Source organism: Carettochelys insculpta, chromosome 2, assembly GCF_033958435.1.
Source record: "Carettochelys insculpta isolate YL-2023 chromosome 2, ASM3395843v1, whole genome shotgun sequence".
In the NCBI taxonomy this organism is placed as follows: Eukaryota; Metazoa; Chordata; order Testudines; family Carettochelyidae; genus Carettochelys; species Carettochelys insculpta.
The window spans coordinates 161,500,151-161,516,489 of NC_134138.1; the positions used below are offsets into that span (position 1 = coordinate 161,500,151).

At 43.4% G+C, this 16,339-nt stretch overlaps 1 protein-coding gene across 2 annotated transcripts in view; it reads right to left on the reverse strand.

The window, feature by feature from the left end:
• TPPP (tubulin polymerization promoting protein) overlaps positions 1–16,339 on the reverse strand; it is a 124,911-nt gene that overhangs the window by 14,408 nt on the left and 94,164 nt on the right. Inside the window, exons 4-5 of one of the 2 annotated variants that reach the window (XM_074987930.1) lie at positions 1,077–1,267; positions 515–630 (exon numbers count right to left, since the gene is read on the reverse strand). In XM_074987930.1, coding sequence (XP_074844031.1) covers positions 573–630; positions 1,077–1,267 — 249 coding nt within the window. In that variant the 3' untranslated portion in view covers positions 515–572. Of the gene's footprint in view, positions 1–514; positions 631–1,076; positions 1,268–16,339 lie in introns of those variants that run through there. The other variant, XM_074987932.1, reaches the window with a different exon arrangement.

Genomic DNA, 16,339 nt, shown 5'->3' on the forward strand with positions numbered 1-16,339 from the left:
GGTCTTTACTCAAATGTATGTATTCCAGAGCTACCACAGACCTTCCTTAACTCAGACATAACTTAAAAGAAGTATGTGCTGGTGTATGTGTGTACATATACATGAGACTGTATGCCTAGATCTGACCAATGGTGTTCGGTTCATACTTAACATAATGTTGAAAAAAAGTATAATCCTTATCTTAATGCCTGCTTCACTTCCACTGTGAGGCAGTGTATGCCTAAAAGCAGATAGCAACCAAGATTAATATTTCCATCAAGACTCCCTTAGCAATGTCTAGTTCCTTTGTATTTTGCATTAGTATGTTAGCGCCTCATGTCCTGTTGGAATCATGGTAACAGTACCTGTCAAAACATGCAGTACTATGGTAGTGGGTTGGAGAAGTTCTGAGTGTTGGGGGCGGGGGGTGAGAACAGAAGGGCTAATATCTTCCACATCATTTTGCTGACAAAATAAATTGGAACCTAAATAGTCTCTGCAAGGAGGAGTGAGTCTTCTGTTCACACGTGGTGTAGGGAAATTTCTTTCTTTTCAAGATGGCAACTTGTTATATTACATCCATTTACTTCCCACTAGTACAATCCTGAACTTTTTGTCTTTGAGGGCACAGCTGGATCCTCTTTAAGACATCTGTCAAATAAATAAGTAGTCAAATCAAACTATATAAATACTGGGGTGCTCTTCGGAAAGGCTGCTGTCACAGGAAGATTTACAATGGCCCTCTTTTCAACTATCTGGAGAGCAGTTTGCTTCTATGCCCAAGAGAGAACTGGACATTTAGGAATGTCTGAGATCGTTTACCTGTACAGACAAAGTGGGGTAAAACAGCCCTTGCATTTGGTTCCTTGTCTAAAACTCAACAATGTTGTATTGTATGTTTTTGCCAATGGGAGCATGAGGAATGTAATGAAGTGTTGCTGTGCGGCAAGTATCTCAGCAGATGTTGAAATCGGTTCCAGTTCCTGAAAACACCTCTTGCCAACATAGTCTTCGCATTCACGATAACTGAAACGTGGGATTCATCTACATCATTCTTACAGGTATATTCGCTCTCTTTTAAAACCCCCCACGCTTACTTGCTTCCTTGTACTTTATGATCATATGTGCCTGCATGCTTGTACCCAGGCACGTAGCCCGATGCATCAACCAGGTCTTCTCGTCCAGCTTTGCCTCTTCCTTTCCCACTTGGATCAAACCTCTCTTTGTGAGAACCGGTGAATTTGGATGTGTCTGTAAGTCGTGATACAGTTGGAGATGAGATGGCTTTCTGTTGGGAGAAAGAAAACACATGAAATACTTTTAATTGAAAACTCCTTGTAACATCATACATCGTTAACTACTGCTGACACCAACATATTAATACCTTTTAACAGGCCAAAAATAAATGAGCAGTGTTAGTTCTGTGGCCCTGGATGCAATGACTTCATTAGTTACAAGGTGGAGTACAAAATGACTTTGGGCACAAAGGCTAACATTTTCAAAAGTGACTCTAAATTTTGGGTGGGGATGGTGGAATGGCTGAGTCAAGTCCCTCATCCAGCGAATATCCAGGTAGGTTCCCTAAGTTGTGCTCTTTCTGGTTCAAAATATAATTATTTTATTAAAAGTGGAACAGCTTCAGGGAAAGCTGCTCCAGAGCATTCCACAGCCCCATGATCAGGGTGGTATTCTGGAAGATGGGTGACCTGGGTTCCCATCTCTGCTCCACATGAGACTTGCTACAAGAACTCCAGTCTCCCACAGCTAGGTGAGTGCGCTAACAACTAGGCTACTGGGTGAAAGGAATGTTGGTGACACCACCAAAACCATATTTTATTGCAAGAAATAGGTGACCTGGCTTTTACTCAACAGGTGGAATGAAGAGGGAGAAAAAGGCACTTCACAAAGCTAACCAACATCATGGGAATGTCACTGTTGTCCATTTGGTAGATCTGTTGTTAAGTCAAAGAGACAAAACACAAGCACACAGTTTACATCTCTGTGTCTTTTTCCACTGTGGTAGAAGACAGAGAAGATGTGACATCTTTGGTGCTGTCAGTTGATGTACTTGGCACTAAGAGAATGAGTGACTAAAAATACTTGTCTCTTGTGGGCAGTGTTCCCTGCCAGCTGAGCACTTGGGTGGCTGTCCTGAAAAGACTCAGGTGCTGCCTACCTGATTAAGAGTGCCCACAGCACCCACAGCGGGCAGCAGGAGTTTCTGTTGGTGGTGGACAGCTGCACATGCCATGGTTCACACAACAAAATTTATTCTGCCCATAGATGGAAAAACTTAGCAGGAACGCAGCCTGTGGGTGCTGCAGGGTTAGGAATTGTTTATATCATATTTTAATGCTAAAGTACCAACACTTTTTGCAGGCTCCAATGCATGCCAAGAGAAGGAAGGTGCTTCCTTTGAGACAAAGCTGCTTTCATAACAAAATATGAGTGGTTTGGAGTGCAGTGGGCGGGGGGAGGGCTCCAGGTTGGGGCTCAGGGATTTGGCGTGTACGAGGGGGCTCCAGATTGGGGCTTGGGAGGGTAGGAGGAGGTGCAGGGCAGGATGTGGGGATCCAGAATCTGGGGTGCTTAACCTAGGGCAGCTCCCCTTTGGTGGTGCAGGTCATAGGGCGGTGAGGAGGCAGGTGGCTCTGCACGCTGCCCAGCTGTCACCTGCTGGCACTGTCCCCTCCAACTCCCATAGGCCACAATTCCCAGCCAGTGGGAGCTGTGGAGGTAGAGCCTGCAGATGGAGCTCCCCAACCCAGCTGTGTGGGTGGGGGCTGTCACAGCTCATAGAACTGCATCTCCCCCTTTGGCCAGGCAGGGCTGGAATGCAGGGGCTTTAATGGCTTCAGCCCCAAGCTAAGAGGGCCCCACAAAGATACACTTCTGGCAGCTAAGAGATCTTTTTTGGGGACCTCTGGCTCGAGCCTCTATAGCCCCTTTCTTAACCCAGCCTCCCTTAAGCATGAAAACTTCAACAAGTGCAAAACACTGCAGCACATGTCTTCAGCCACACGGGCTATTGAGAGCACACCAGGCCTGTCCTCCGCTCTCTACACTGGCTTCCTAGAGAATTTCTAATAAAGTTCAAAGTCTCACTCCTTATCTTCAAAGTGCTCCATGGTGTGGGCTCTGGATATCAGACTGCCTAAAGCTCAGGGACAAAGGCTGTGATTGATAAGTACCCTCCTTTGGCACAGTGGACCTCTCAACAAAGAGAGAGAAGTTAGTGCCAGAGACAGAACTTTCTTGGGGTGGTCCCAGATTGTGGAATGAACTCTCCCAGGAACTAAGGGCTATCACAAACATCACCGCCTGCACTGTCTAATATAAACACCCAGCATATTTAACAACACTACCTCCCTACCAAAACAAAATGCTCCATCACACATGCTTCTCCCGCTGGGGAGCAAATGAGAAAACAAAAAACACATGACAGATGTGTAATCACATTGTTTAATGCACCAATGGAAGGGGCTAAGTACTTCAGCAATAATGCTGCACAAGAACCTATAAAAACCAGGAAAAAAATTCACAGCTCCTGGCCTCCACTCTCCTGCTCCAAGTTTCCCATTTTTTTCCAATCAGGAAGAAATTTATGAGGAACACAAGAAAAAGAAGGCAATTTCTCAGCCGAAAGTGTTTTGTTAGAAAAGAGATTGACCAGTCTACTTGAGTGTGTACATTAACAGATTTCAGAAATAACGTATTGTAGAAACAGACAAGCATTTTCCATTAGAGATGGCACAACTCACATAAGTAGTAGCCTCCTTGTCAAGGGAGCTGAGAGAAGAAAAGCAGTACCTTCACTTTGTCCTGAAAGCCAGTGTAGAGAGGTATACACCAACGGCAGATCTGGACACGACTGTCAAGGCCCCTCCACCAGCTAAATCATGAAACTGAATATTCCCAAATTATATTTTGATTTACCATAATGGCATATGATGGGGATGGATAAACAACGTATTGGAGGTAATCTTAAAATTATGTATTTTCTTGAAGATATTGAATAAACTAATTTATATATTTCAACCCTCCCCTACCGGCAAACAAAACACGAGGGCTCCATCTACACTAGCGAGTTCTTTCACAAAATCTGGCCCTTTTTTGAAAGAATATGCAGCGCATCTATGCACCAAATGCACTTTTTCAATCTGAAATTGAAGGAACACAGCGCTTCTTCCAGGAGCCCTCTTCCGCTCCTGGATCAGAAAAAGCACCTTCTTTCCAAAGATTCTTTTGAAAAAAATGTGTGTAGATGCTCCACAGGCCCTTTTTTCGAAAGAGCAGTCCTCATGGTGCTGAATTTTTCAATCCTTCGCCTGTTCTTTCAAAAGAGCAGAGGGTGTGTGGATGCTCTCTATCAAAAAAGTGGATCAATTTTTCAATCCACATTTTTGTGTGTGGATGGGCTCTTCTGAAAGAAGTTTTTTCCGAAGATCTCTTCTGGAAGAGCTTTAGAAGGACTACTGTAGTGTAGACATAGCCAAGATATCCGAAATGCCTGTGGAGTCACTGTGAAGTGACAGAAACAACTCATCGTTCAAAATATCACCAGGCTCAGACATCACTGGGATTCCTGGCCTGTTGTTGCCCACTTTGTACACTTTCATCCATTCTGACTTTATGAATTATGCCTACACACACAGGGTGCAGCTACAGTAAGGCATGTCCCTATACCCTGCCAAGACTCAGTCCACTGTGAGACAGGTATCTTAACCAATCACCCCCTTACTCTACTACAGTTAGTTTGCATAGAACAATTTTATTGGTTATGTGACGGAAAGTGCACAGATGATGGATTTCTTGGTTCAACTGCCACACCCCTGGGTCCACTGCCATCCAAACAAATCAATACAACCACCCCAGGCACCATCACAACTAGCAACCAAAATAAACTACACACACAGTCCCTCACACCTCTCTTTCACCAACCACAAAAATCCACACAACTCTTCCCAGCACAAATCAACACAAACACTACAGACAACGATCCCAAACACAGTCCCTCACTGCTGCACATGACCCTCATTTGCCAGCCCCATGGTTCAACACAACTCTCTCAAAACAACACAACCTTCAAACAAAACAGCCTCCCCCCACACCCCAACTAGCACACACAATCCCAATCATCATTCATGTTTACAGCTTTTTTACACGTATGACTTTACTAATTACACAGGGGAGACAGGGTGGGTTTTCAGTTAATAGGTCACAGAATGCTGTGCAGTTAACAGCAACTTTAGGTCTTCGTTTTGAGGTGGAAGAGTTAGATCATGTGGAGATAGGTCAACGCTACAGAAAATGTTGGCAACAACTGCAAGAATTAGACATCTTTTCAAACAATAATTTTGTTGAAAGCTATTTAAGGCCTTTCCCCCTTGCTAGCTTCTAAAATGGAACTTCTAAAATGTTTTTTCTTTCCCCTGCACTCATACAGAAATGAAAGAGATGGTTGGGAAGAAGTGCCAGTCTCACCAATAAGTGTATTTTATCAGTTTGTTTTTGCATGGCAGTACTTTAGCTGGCACTTCATTTTATTTGTCTTGATTTATCACAGATCACCAGTGTACTGCAGCCACAGTAAGAAATGCACCCTTTACAGCACTTGCCTTAGTTGCACAGTTACATAAAGTGTAATAAAATGAATAAGCTCAGATAATAGGGAAGCAAAGTTGGACTCTTGGCCTAATGCCCCACAGGGATCTTACTGTTGTTAATATGCACCCAAAACACGAACGAATCAGACACATACACTGTACATAGTCACCTGCTGGAGTGTGAGCAGCTTAAATACTCCACAGCTGCTTGCATTAATGCTGACCACAACTGTCCACTCCTGCAGCTGTCCTAATTCACAGCTGACTGGTGTGGGCGACACGCTAGTCCTTAGGCACTGAGTTAGCTTGTTAATTTCTTCTTCTTGTTCCAGGCAGCGGAACAAGTGGTACTTTTGAAACAGGGCTGTGAGAACAAGACTGTTGTGCGGGCTATGGGTTCAGGCTGGTGTCCATGGTCACCTTTTCACTACTGTTTGAAGAGCTGTTTCAGCACCAGGCAATGCGTTACCACTTACTGCAAATCCCATGCCCTCAGCACATGGCATGCCACCAGGAGCAGCAGGAAGCAAGGTATTCTTTCCGGAAAATTTAGGGCTACAGTAATTTCAGTAATAAATACACTAATACTAATAATTGCAGGAATAAACACAGTAAAAAAGTCTCTTGTATACTCTCCCAACATCACCTGCCATGAAGATTTCAGTGGCTCAAAACCACTGATAATTGCCAAAAATAATTTTAAATGCCAATGTCATTACATAGAGCTTGGAGTTTGCAGCAAGTGTGAGTACAAGGTTAGTCAGGACTTTGCTGCAAAACATATGGCCCCTTCCTCTCCATTCTCCACCTCCCACAGACACATGATTTGCAGTATAAGGAACAGTTAAATTCGGCAATTTGCGAGCAACAGTGTGGGTGCCCATCTGTTAGATAGGCTGCAAGTGGAGGGGAGCACCTCCTCAGCTGAGTGCCCACAACCGCTGTAGCAGCGTAGCAGCAAAGGACAGGCTGTAAGACAAAAAGCATTTGGGGCATTTATTGGTGAGATTTATTCATAGGTGCCTAATTCCCCCTGAGACAACCAGGAGGTTCCTGGAACAAGCATCTCCTGACCATTTGGACACTGTGGACTCAAGGTCATTAAAAAATAAAAAGCCAGAGCAGGTTGTATGGTCTCTGGGATGAGTAAATGACTCCGAATAGGATAAGAAAAAAGTTAATCGAGCTGTGATGTTTGCCAAAGTCTCCTTTAATCTCCCCAGACATTGGCAGCAAAGGCTGTAGGGGGAGGAAACATGCAAAAAAGAAAGCTTGTTAGTATGTAGTCGAAGGGGTAAATGTAGGGTTTTTTCCTCCATATGTGTTTACGTAACGTTGTTGCTAAAATAGTTCTTTACCCGTACACCACAGGATGCTACCAACAATTAAGACTGTTTGTTTTGTAAACAGAGAAATAAAGCACATAGAAAAGACTGTCTTTTCAGTGTGAAGTCATCAAGGGCACTGTCCCTATTTTAAACACACATAGGCCGTGTCTACACGAGCCCCAAACTTCGAAATGGCCGTTTACTAATGAAGTGCTGAAATACATATTCAGCGCTTCATTAGCATGCGGGCGGCTGCGGCACTTCGAAATTGACGTGGCTTGCCGCCGCGCGTCTTGTCCAGACGGGGCTCCTTTTCGAAAGGACCCTGCCTACTTCGAAGTCCCCTTATTCCCATCAGCTCATGAGTTCGAAGTAGGCGGGGTCCTTTCGAAAAGGAACCCCGTCTGGACGAGACGTGCGGCGGCAAGCCACATCAATTTCAAAGTGCCGCGGCCGCCCGCATGCTAATGAAGCGCTGAATATACATTTCAGCGCTTCATTAGTAAACTTCGAAATAGCCATTTGCATGGCCATTTCGAAGTTTGGGGCTCGTGTAGACGTAGCCCTACTGTGTAGTTCTCCCTGCATCTTCATCTATGCTTACTTTGCTGAACTTCCATTTTCCATGTTATACATTCTCATGTCCTGAGACACCCGCTACAATTTAGGCGAGTTCCTTAAACTTCAGCAGATTAGGGGGATAATTCAGCTCTGATGGTTTCTACGGACATATCTCAAATTAATCAGTTGGATGGAAAATTATATCCTCCAACTTTTTCTCTTTCTCTCACTCTCAACTCCCGCCTCCCCAGTCAGCAGGGTAGTAAGTGTAGGATTAGCAGACTTGTCCATATAGCACAAGTCAAGCCCTGTTATTGCTAAAATTCAGATTTCCCCAAGTATTTACACAATTATCCAGAGTTACCTCTTAATAAGGTAGACAGAACCTCAATGGTAAGTGTAATGCAAATCAACAGCAAGGTCCATAGTTCTTCATGAGTAAGGATGAAACCCATTTTCATTGCCATAGCAATACTCACTCTGAAGTGTGGTAAATAGCAGGAGATATAATAAAACTGCCCCAGCCTATAACAAAGCAACACTTCCTTTATCTAGTTTTGCAATAAATTCAGGTCTGTGGACTTCGTTTCTGGCTTTCCCATCAACTTGCTAATGATACGAAACATTGATATTACACAGTAACCAAGTAACCACAATTCTAGTGAAACCATTGGAAAACAAGGATGTTCATCATCTCTGAAAAATCAGGCCACTGGGTTTCAAAACTGCTTATCAATTTCACAATGTTAGATCATCTCCATCACAAGCTGGAGCCATCTATTGAGAATAGTTCCAGCACTAAGGGAGCTCAGAAGTATATGTTAGAGACACAAAAAGTAGCATCCCTGGACACTGATAGAGTGTCTCTCCAAACTGTCAACTGAGTAATGCGTAAGTCTGTTCCCAATTGTATCTGACAGTATTGAGAGGAATCCTCCACCCTTCTTCGTATTATAAGCAGGTGATGACACACTCCTCTGGCCTTATGTTAGCATACTGTCCTGAGTGACAGACTGATTGCCTACCTTGCTTCTAGAAGCATAAACATCCAACAGACAAATATGAAATTAGCAAGGTATAAGTCTCTTCTTTTGGGTTTGTTCAAAAGACATTAGAGATACTGCCCCAATAGTGTCAGTTTCCATTTCTTCGTATTTTAGCATTTCTGGGTCCATGTATGGACACAGACTGTGAAATTTGTACATTCTAAGATAGATGAACAGGCATACACTAGTTCTACTACATTTGCTAGTTTTCTAAATGCCTTGCTTATATTAACAGATCACTGAAGACACAGTGAAACAGTGTATGTCATGTTTTTGGAAACACAGGAAGGTAGCATGGGCAGATTTAGTTCCTCATACAGTCTAATCTGCTTTCTCTCTGTAGTCATCCATGAGTGGGTTTCTCATCTTTATTAAAACACCAATCCAGAGAATTTCAGACTTGATGCTATACAGATTTAAGAAATGCAAGATGCTCCTTTGGCCAAAATCGCTTTCTTCTAATGAATTGTTGGTTAATATAAAAATAAATTTCTACATTCAAGAAGCAAAGGGTAGTGGAAGGTTAATTTAGAAGGGTATGAACAAAGCTATCATGGTAAGATGTACATTTTCAAGCAAGCATGTTTTCCTACAAAGACAAGGACTTTCATCTTTCCAGCTCTCTTCTGTCAAAGGTTGGTGGAGATATCACAGAGCATGATTTGGTTAAGGTCAACTGTTCTTTATATATATCCAGTTATTTAAAATAATTAAGCCATCCAACACACATACTGGTCTTCAATGACTTTTTGGGAAAAGCTATGTCTTCTGATTTAACTACATTTTCACTAAGCCTGGACTACATACATATTTCCAAAGTATTTGTAAAGCAAGGGGCCTGAACAAGACATTTTGTTCAGAGCAAGCATCTCATTATTTACAGAGACCTACTTTAGCCTCCAGAAAAATAACACTAAGTACCCCATACTGCTTCTTCGTCCTTAATATTCTGATGCAAGCAAGAGAAAGAATTCTTGCCTTCAGATGAAAGGGATCCAGTGGATGCTAGTTTTTTTTTTACAAGTACACCTGTAGGATATTTATACAGGTTTTTCAGCTGGTTTGTGATACATTTCAAATTTCACCAGCACTCCGTGTATATTCTGTTGTGTATCCCGCTTGCTCTATCGAAGTGTTGTCTCTTAAGCCCTGGACAAAGCTAAGGATAGGGGTTGAACTGGCATTGTTTGGGGGAGGGGGTGGGGAATATAGGTGGGACCATATTAACTCTTCTCAATAACATGTCTGCACTCTACAGTATGGAACAAAGAAAGAGCAGCCCTGCTGTCACATAACAACACATAATCAGGCTTAAGGGCCAGGATAGAAGTTTCCATTCCTGTAGTACAACCAAGTTCCCACCCTTATGTTACAGCCTTAAACCCTGCAAACATAAACACCAGATAGCCATATCAGTCTTGACACCTGCCCTTGAGTGGGAACCGAGGGAACCAGTAAACAGGGTAACTTGGCTTCAGCCTCCTGAGAACACTAAGAGTGGCACTGAGCCAGCACGTGCGCACCAAGTCAACAGCCACAGGATAAAACCAGCCTTCGGCATGCCCTGGATTCCCCGCAGCTGGAGCCACATCTGCTGCAGCCCTGGTGTGAGGCAACAGGGATGGGACTCCCTGGGGCAGAAGGGACATAAGCATTCCAAAGAGCCTTTCACTTCTTTAAGCATTACCCTGCAGTGCTTTTGCTTGCTAAAGTGTACTCTGTAAACTGTAGTAGCAGTGAAGTAGGAAGCTTAATAAAGTACACTACCTCCAATCGGCTCTGTGTTGAAGCAAATCCATAATCCTGTCTGCCCATGGCGCCTGAAGCGGCTCTTCTTCTGTAAGAGCTGTTCTTTTAAATTCACATTAATAAATGACATACATGTCTGAGATGATGGCAGATTTATTTAGTCCTGATCTTGTTTTGCCATGAGGGCTTTATCCACACTACTCCTTTATGGGTTCTGAGTAGATTCTTTTGAAATACAAAAGAAGGTGTAGTCCCTGCCCAAAGAATTTACTATCTAGAAAAATATGTTATAGTTTAAAATATTATCAAGTCCTCTTAAACACATCTCGTTGTCTGGAGTGAATTAGTTATATATCCCACACGGGCCAAGAGTATTACTTCAAACGGGAATTCAGCTGGACAAGTTGAATTTTAGCTAATGCTTTACAACTACTGGTGACGGGATTACAGATCTGCAACCTCACACAAAAGAAGGGTTTTACCTAGTTTCCCAATACATCATCAGGTTCCTAGAAGTGGACGGGAAATCCCTTTTCTGATAAGGGGCTGGGCTATCCAGAAGCCTGAGAAGGTCAGTACACAGGTGTTATAACAGTGACAGAATGTGGAAGAGTAGCCACCCTTTGGACCAGGGGTGTCCAACAGGTGGCCCGTGGGCCAGAACCCGGCTGCGGAGCCTTTTTATGTTGCACACAGAGCTGGCAGCGGCGCCAGTTTTAAAAAGCTAGCTGCCGCACGGCTGGCTGCCCTCGGGTCCCCAGTGGCTGGGGCATGGGGCCCATGGCAGAGCCCGAGCAGCCAGAGCACGGAGCTGCCACCGGCCACAGGAGCAAAGCCCTGGCTGAGGCGTGGAACCTGCAGCAGAGCCCCAGCAGCTGGAGTGCAGAGCTGCTGCTGTCCCCAGGGTCAGAGCCCTGGCTGTTGCACAGGGCCTGCGGGAGGGCCCGGCAGCTGGAGCACGGAGCCGCCACCGGCCCCAGGGGCAGAGCCCTGGCTGGGGTATGGGGCCTGCGGCAGAGCCTTGGCAGCCAGAGTGTAAAGCTGCCCCAATATGTGGATCTCATGGGTAAATAATCCTGGGTTTGGAGGGTGGGGGTTGAGGCTGCAAGTGGGGGTTAAACCTGGGAGTGGGTAGGGAACGGTTTGGGGCTGCAGGGGAGCTAAGGCTGTGGCTGGTTTGAGGCTGTGGGGGGTGGGTCTAAGGTCGGGAGCAGGGGGACGGTTTGGGCCTACAGGGGGGTGGTTTGCGGCTCTTTTGTGTTTAGCCCCTGGAACATGTAAAAAATTGCCACATGCCCCCAATGCAAAAAGGTTGGATGCCCCTGCCTGAGACAAAAGCATCTAAATTTCCATCTTTTTTCAATGCTTCAAGGTTACTATTTAAGTGATCTCTCCATCTAGCTAAGTCAAAGGAGTTTTAATTCTTGGTGTAAGTCCTCTACCTCATTGTTTGTTCCTGATGTAAATAACTGAAGACAGGTATGAAATTACCCACTTGCCCCTGTCTGGGCCCAGAAAATAGCACTATGTTTAAATTAAATCTGTTGTTACTTTAAACACAGCATTACTTAACTCACTTAGCAAGCCACCTGTCTATCTCCTCCTTCATAATGATGTTGATAGTTGAAGAGCAGGCAAACACTTCTGCGCTTTAATTTAGCAACCCGTCCAACCGTCTCACTCCATTTGGTATTATACATTGCCTCTATCCAAATTATTCTCAAAACAACAGTTCACATACAACTGACCTTTTGTTGTCAGGATACCCTTTTATGATTCCTTCCCTAATGAATATTTTCAATCACAAAAAGGATGTACATGCACATACCTATATATCTGTGCTACATCTGGTAAATATCCAATGGCACATGTCATTATCCCAACTTGGAATGACCACAAAGCTGAACAGACCTCCCTGTTTTTTTTAAATTAAATAATTGAATCCAGCATTTTCCAGTAGAATCCAGAGTAAAACTTCTAGCTCTTCTATATCAAATCCATTCTGGATTGCCAAATTAAGGTGCTTAAGGCATTTTATGAAATGTCCAAAGCTGCTTGGTGCAGAATAAATACATGAAGTGCTAAGGGCCACAAAAGACTGATGACAAATTCTGGGTCATTTTGTTTTGTCACAGGCACTTTTCCAAAATACCCTTACCTCTTCCACTCACTAATTGGAATGCAATTAATTTATGGGGTTCTCTGGACTTTCCTGAAGTCTCTGTCTGTCCCTCACTCAGTCATCTTCACTCTCTCAAACATTTGAGCCCTCAGTTGCAATTTCAGTTTCTGTGCTTCTGCCAACATGAGGGAAACCCCCAACACAAAAATCCATGTTCCAACACATCTGTTTGCAGTGTATCATTTTATAATGTTTTGCAGGAATGCTGAAGCATCTCACATTCCAGATTAGAGATCAACATTTCCACTCATCTTAGCATCTGGCTGCCTGTTGTCTTTCCAATCATATCTATCAACAGATAATTCCGTCATTCTAAAAACATTCTGAAGAAAAATAAAAACCCAGATACATATCCCCTATTGCAAGAGTTCCTGTCCTCAGCGCTCCCCAGTTGTAAAAGGAAGGATTTGTAGATCTCAGTGCTGAAGCAGACGTCTCCCTAAGCAAGAACGGGCAGTTCTTTTTAAAAAAAGATGTGCTCCATCATAAAAATACCTCAGCCAAACTCAACCTAAGAAGGTAAGCAATAAAAAGCCCTGCATCTTCCACTGAAATCTACCAACTTCTGAATTCCACTTCATATTTATTTACATCATCCAATAACAAATATTTGGAAATGCCAAAATATTATTTGGGCCCCAAAAATGGCTCCCTGAAGCCTAAAATTACTGTCAAATACACAAACCAAAAAATACAGATTGATTCTTTTTTCAGCAGAACTGACTGTACAGCTCTGATATACAAACACAAAATCAGTTACAGCACGAACAGTGAAAAGCATCAGAAAATGAAAACCAAAAGTAAACCTTGCAAAATGTTTCATTGGCTTCTCCACGAATATATTAAAAAACATTGCTCCTCTCTGCAAATGTGGTAAATTTCAAATTCAACTACACTGGCATGGAGACATGACTGGATCAAATCCTTTTTGAGTGCCATTGCAAACAGCTCTATCTTAATTAAATGATATTCTGGCTAGCAGCTCTCTGAAAAAGTTTTTCTTCTAGAAACCTAATGTTTGAGGAGAGTACATGGCATTACTTCATTAGTAGATATAGTACTATGCAATGTTTCCAATTCAGGTTTACAGGGTATTATGGGTCATTGCATCTCTTAACCCCACATGGTCATCAGGAACAACACGAGTGCTATAACCCCTCCTTCAACGCTCAAGGAGACAGAAAAAAATTGGTTCCACCTTGATCACGACCCTCCCCACAGCAATGAGGAAGAGCTCCTCACAGTATATTTTAAGAGCTCCAAGTCCATGTGAACTGCACTTTATGAGATCGTAGCTGTTAAATTGATTGATTTAGAAATTTTCCATAAGGAATGAAAACTACTTCTCAGGTTTACCTCTACCAATTCAAATTGGCTCTCATTTCCCCATGTTGGATTTTCTTTCCAACCCATCCCCCCAACCCTGAATTTCCCTTCTGACATGCTCCCCCCATGTATTATATGCAGATTTGTGAGAGAGCAATGCAAGGAAGAATCATTCTGCCTGCATCCCACCACGGTGCTGGCATATCTCAGTGAGCATACCAAGCACTTACAAAGCACTACACTGTACATCTGCAAACCTCTCAATGCCCCTCACTACAAGCAGGAAACAGATATGTCTGCATTGTTATCCACTGCTAATTTAAGTACCTAATTCCTGAAAGCACTAATGATTATGAGGAGCTTGGAGTAAGCTTTGCAGAGCGTGTGAAAATCAAAGCAAGAATCCCTTATGAAGAAGTGAGTTAGTGAATATTTCACAACATTAAGCACTCCAACAAGGCCGAATTGTAATATAATTCTGGCAGACGTCAAAGATGATAAAGGGTGAACACACCTGTCCCATTTTAAGTCAATGTCAAAGGTACTACTGATTTCAAACAAAAACACGATTTGGCCCTTAATTAATCAAATCCAACCTTAGAACTGCCAATTATTATAGCGATCACCAATTTCAAAGATCCTATAAAAATGTGCTCTAAAAAGTCCTATAAGGATTATGAAGATTCAGACAATCTGTCTCTCTTCTCCAAAAACTCCCACTGTGTATTGGCCCTTGTCCCAGAATCTCTCTTGGAAAGACTTAGAGATTCAAGTTTTAATCAAAAGACCTAGTAAGATAACTGGACCCAAACCTAACTTTAAGGAAGTGAATTGTCTTATTGACTTAACTTCAGTTGGGCTACGTCTAGACGCAGGCTTCTGTTAGGAGACCTCAGGTCTCCCGACAGAAGTCTGCCGTGTCCAAACGATGTGTCTGCTTTCCCAAGACCACTCTTGGAAAAGTGGATGTGTTCTGCCAGGACACCCCTTGTATACTTTGTACCACGAGGCATAAGGGATGTCGTGGCAGAGACGCTTTTCCCAACATTTGGCCCCATGTGGTCGGGCCAAATGTCAGGAAAGCCTCTCCTGACAGAGCTTTCGGCAAAGGATAAGCAAACTGCAGAGTGCAATTTGCACATCTTTTGCCGACAATTCCCTGCAGTTTAGACACAGCCGAGGAGTACTCAGGTACTTGAATTTAGTATTCAGGTACCTGAATCTTAAGACTCTTCCTGAAACAGGACCTATTTTATTTTTTACCATGTATACTGTCTATGTAATTTTTCCATTTCACTCAGTTTTGATATTGAAAACAAATGAACCAGTGTAATTGGACCAGCTGCGGCACTGTTTGGGTGACAATAAGAGGGAAATAGGTATATTTTGGGTGGATAGGAGGAAAGCAACAAACTTGGTATTAAAAATAGATAGGTCTATCAACACTAAGATTTGTAAAATTTGTTCTTGTTGCATAAAACCTATAGGGACTAAGCCATCAAACACTATCTTTACCAGTATCAAAACTACAGAACAATATAATGGCTACGTCTACATTAGCCAAAAACTTTGAAATAGCCATGCTAATAGCCATTTCGAAGTTTACTAATGAAGCACTGAAATACATATTCAGTGCCTCATTAGCACGTGGGCGGCCACAGCACTTTGAAATTGACGCGGCTCGCTGCCACGCAGCTCGTCCAGACAGGGTTCCTTTTCGAAAAGACCCTGGCTACTTTGAAGTCCCTTTATTCCTAGGATAAGGAATAAGGGGACTTCGAAGTAGGCAGGGTCCTTTCGAAAAGGAGCCCCGTCTGGACGGGGCCGTGTCAATTTTGAAGTGCCGCGGCCACCCACATGCTAATGAGGCGCTGAATATGTATTTCAGAGCTTCATTAGTAAACTTCGAAATGGCCATTTGCATGGCCATTTCGAAGTTTTTGGCTAGTGTAGACAAGGCCTATGGGTCCAACAGACTTACGGGAGGAGGGTGGTTTAAGAACAGACCATACAAACAAGAATTCTGTCCTTAACATTCCTGTGCCCACATGCCTCATACGATGTGCTAGATCTAAGACTTAACACCTTGGTTTCTTTTGGTTTTGTGGGTTTAATCAGAACCCTCTGAAGTTGCTTAACATGTTTTGTGTGTATAGCATCCTTTGCAACCGTGTGATAATGAGCAATTGGATAAGCTTTCCTTCTCCTCATTTCAACATAACCATTTCAAGCAGGTCCATTGCTAGCGTCCCGTTTACCTCAGCAACAAATATCTGCAACAGGCAGTGATATAAGCCTAGATGGGGAGGGCTTTGAGTTACTACAGAGAATTCTTTCCCAGATGTCTGACTAGTGGATTTTGTCAACATGGTCAGGGCCTAATTTACTGCCATATTTGGAGCTGGGAAGCAATTTCCGCCCCCAGGTCAGAGTGCCAGAGACGCTATGGCTGCAGTGTCCAATATGCTCCCCATTCACCACATGTGGTGAACAGGGCACTAGGGTGTAGCAAAACGCGGCTCAGCAGAGCTGCACATGTGGAGCACCCCCCAACCCGCTCCA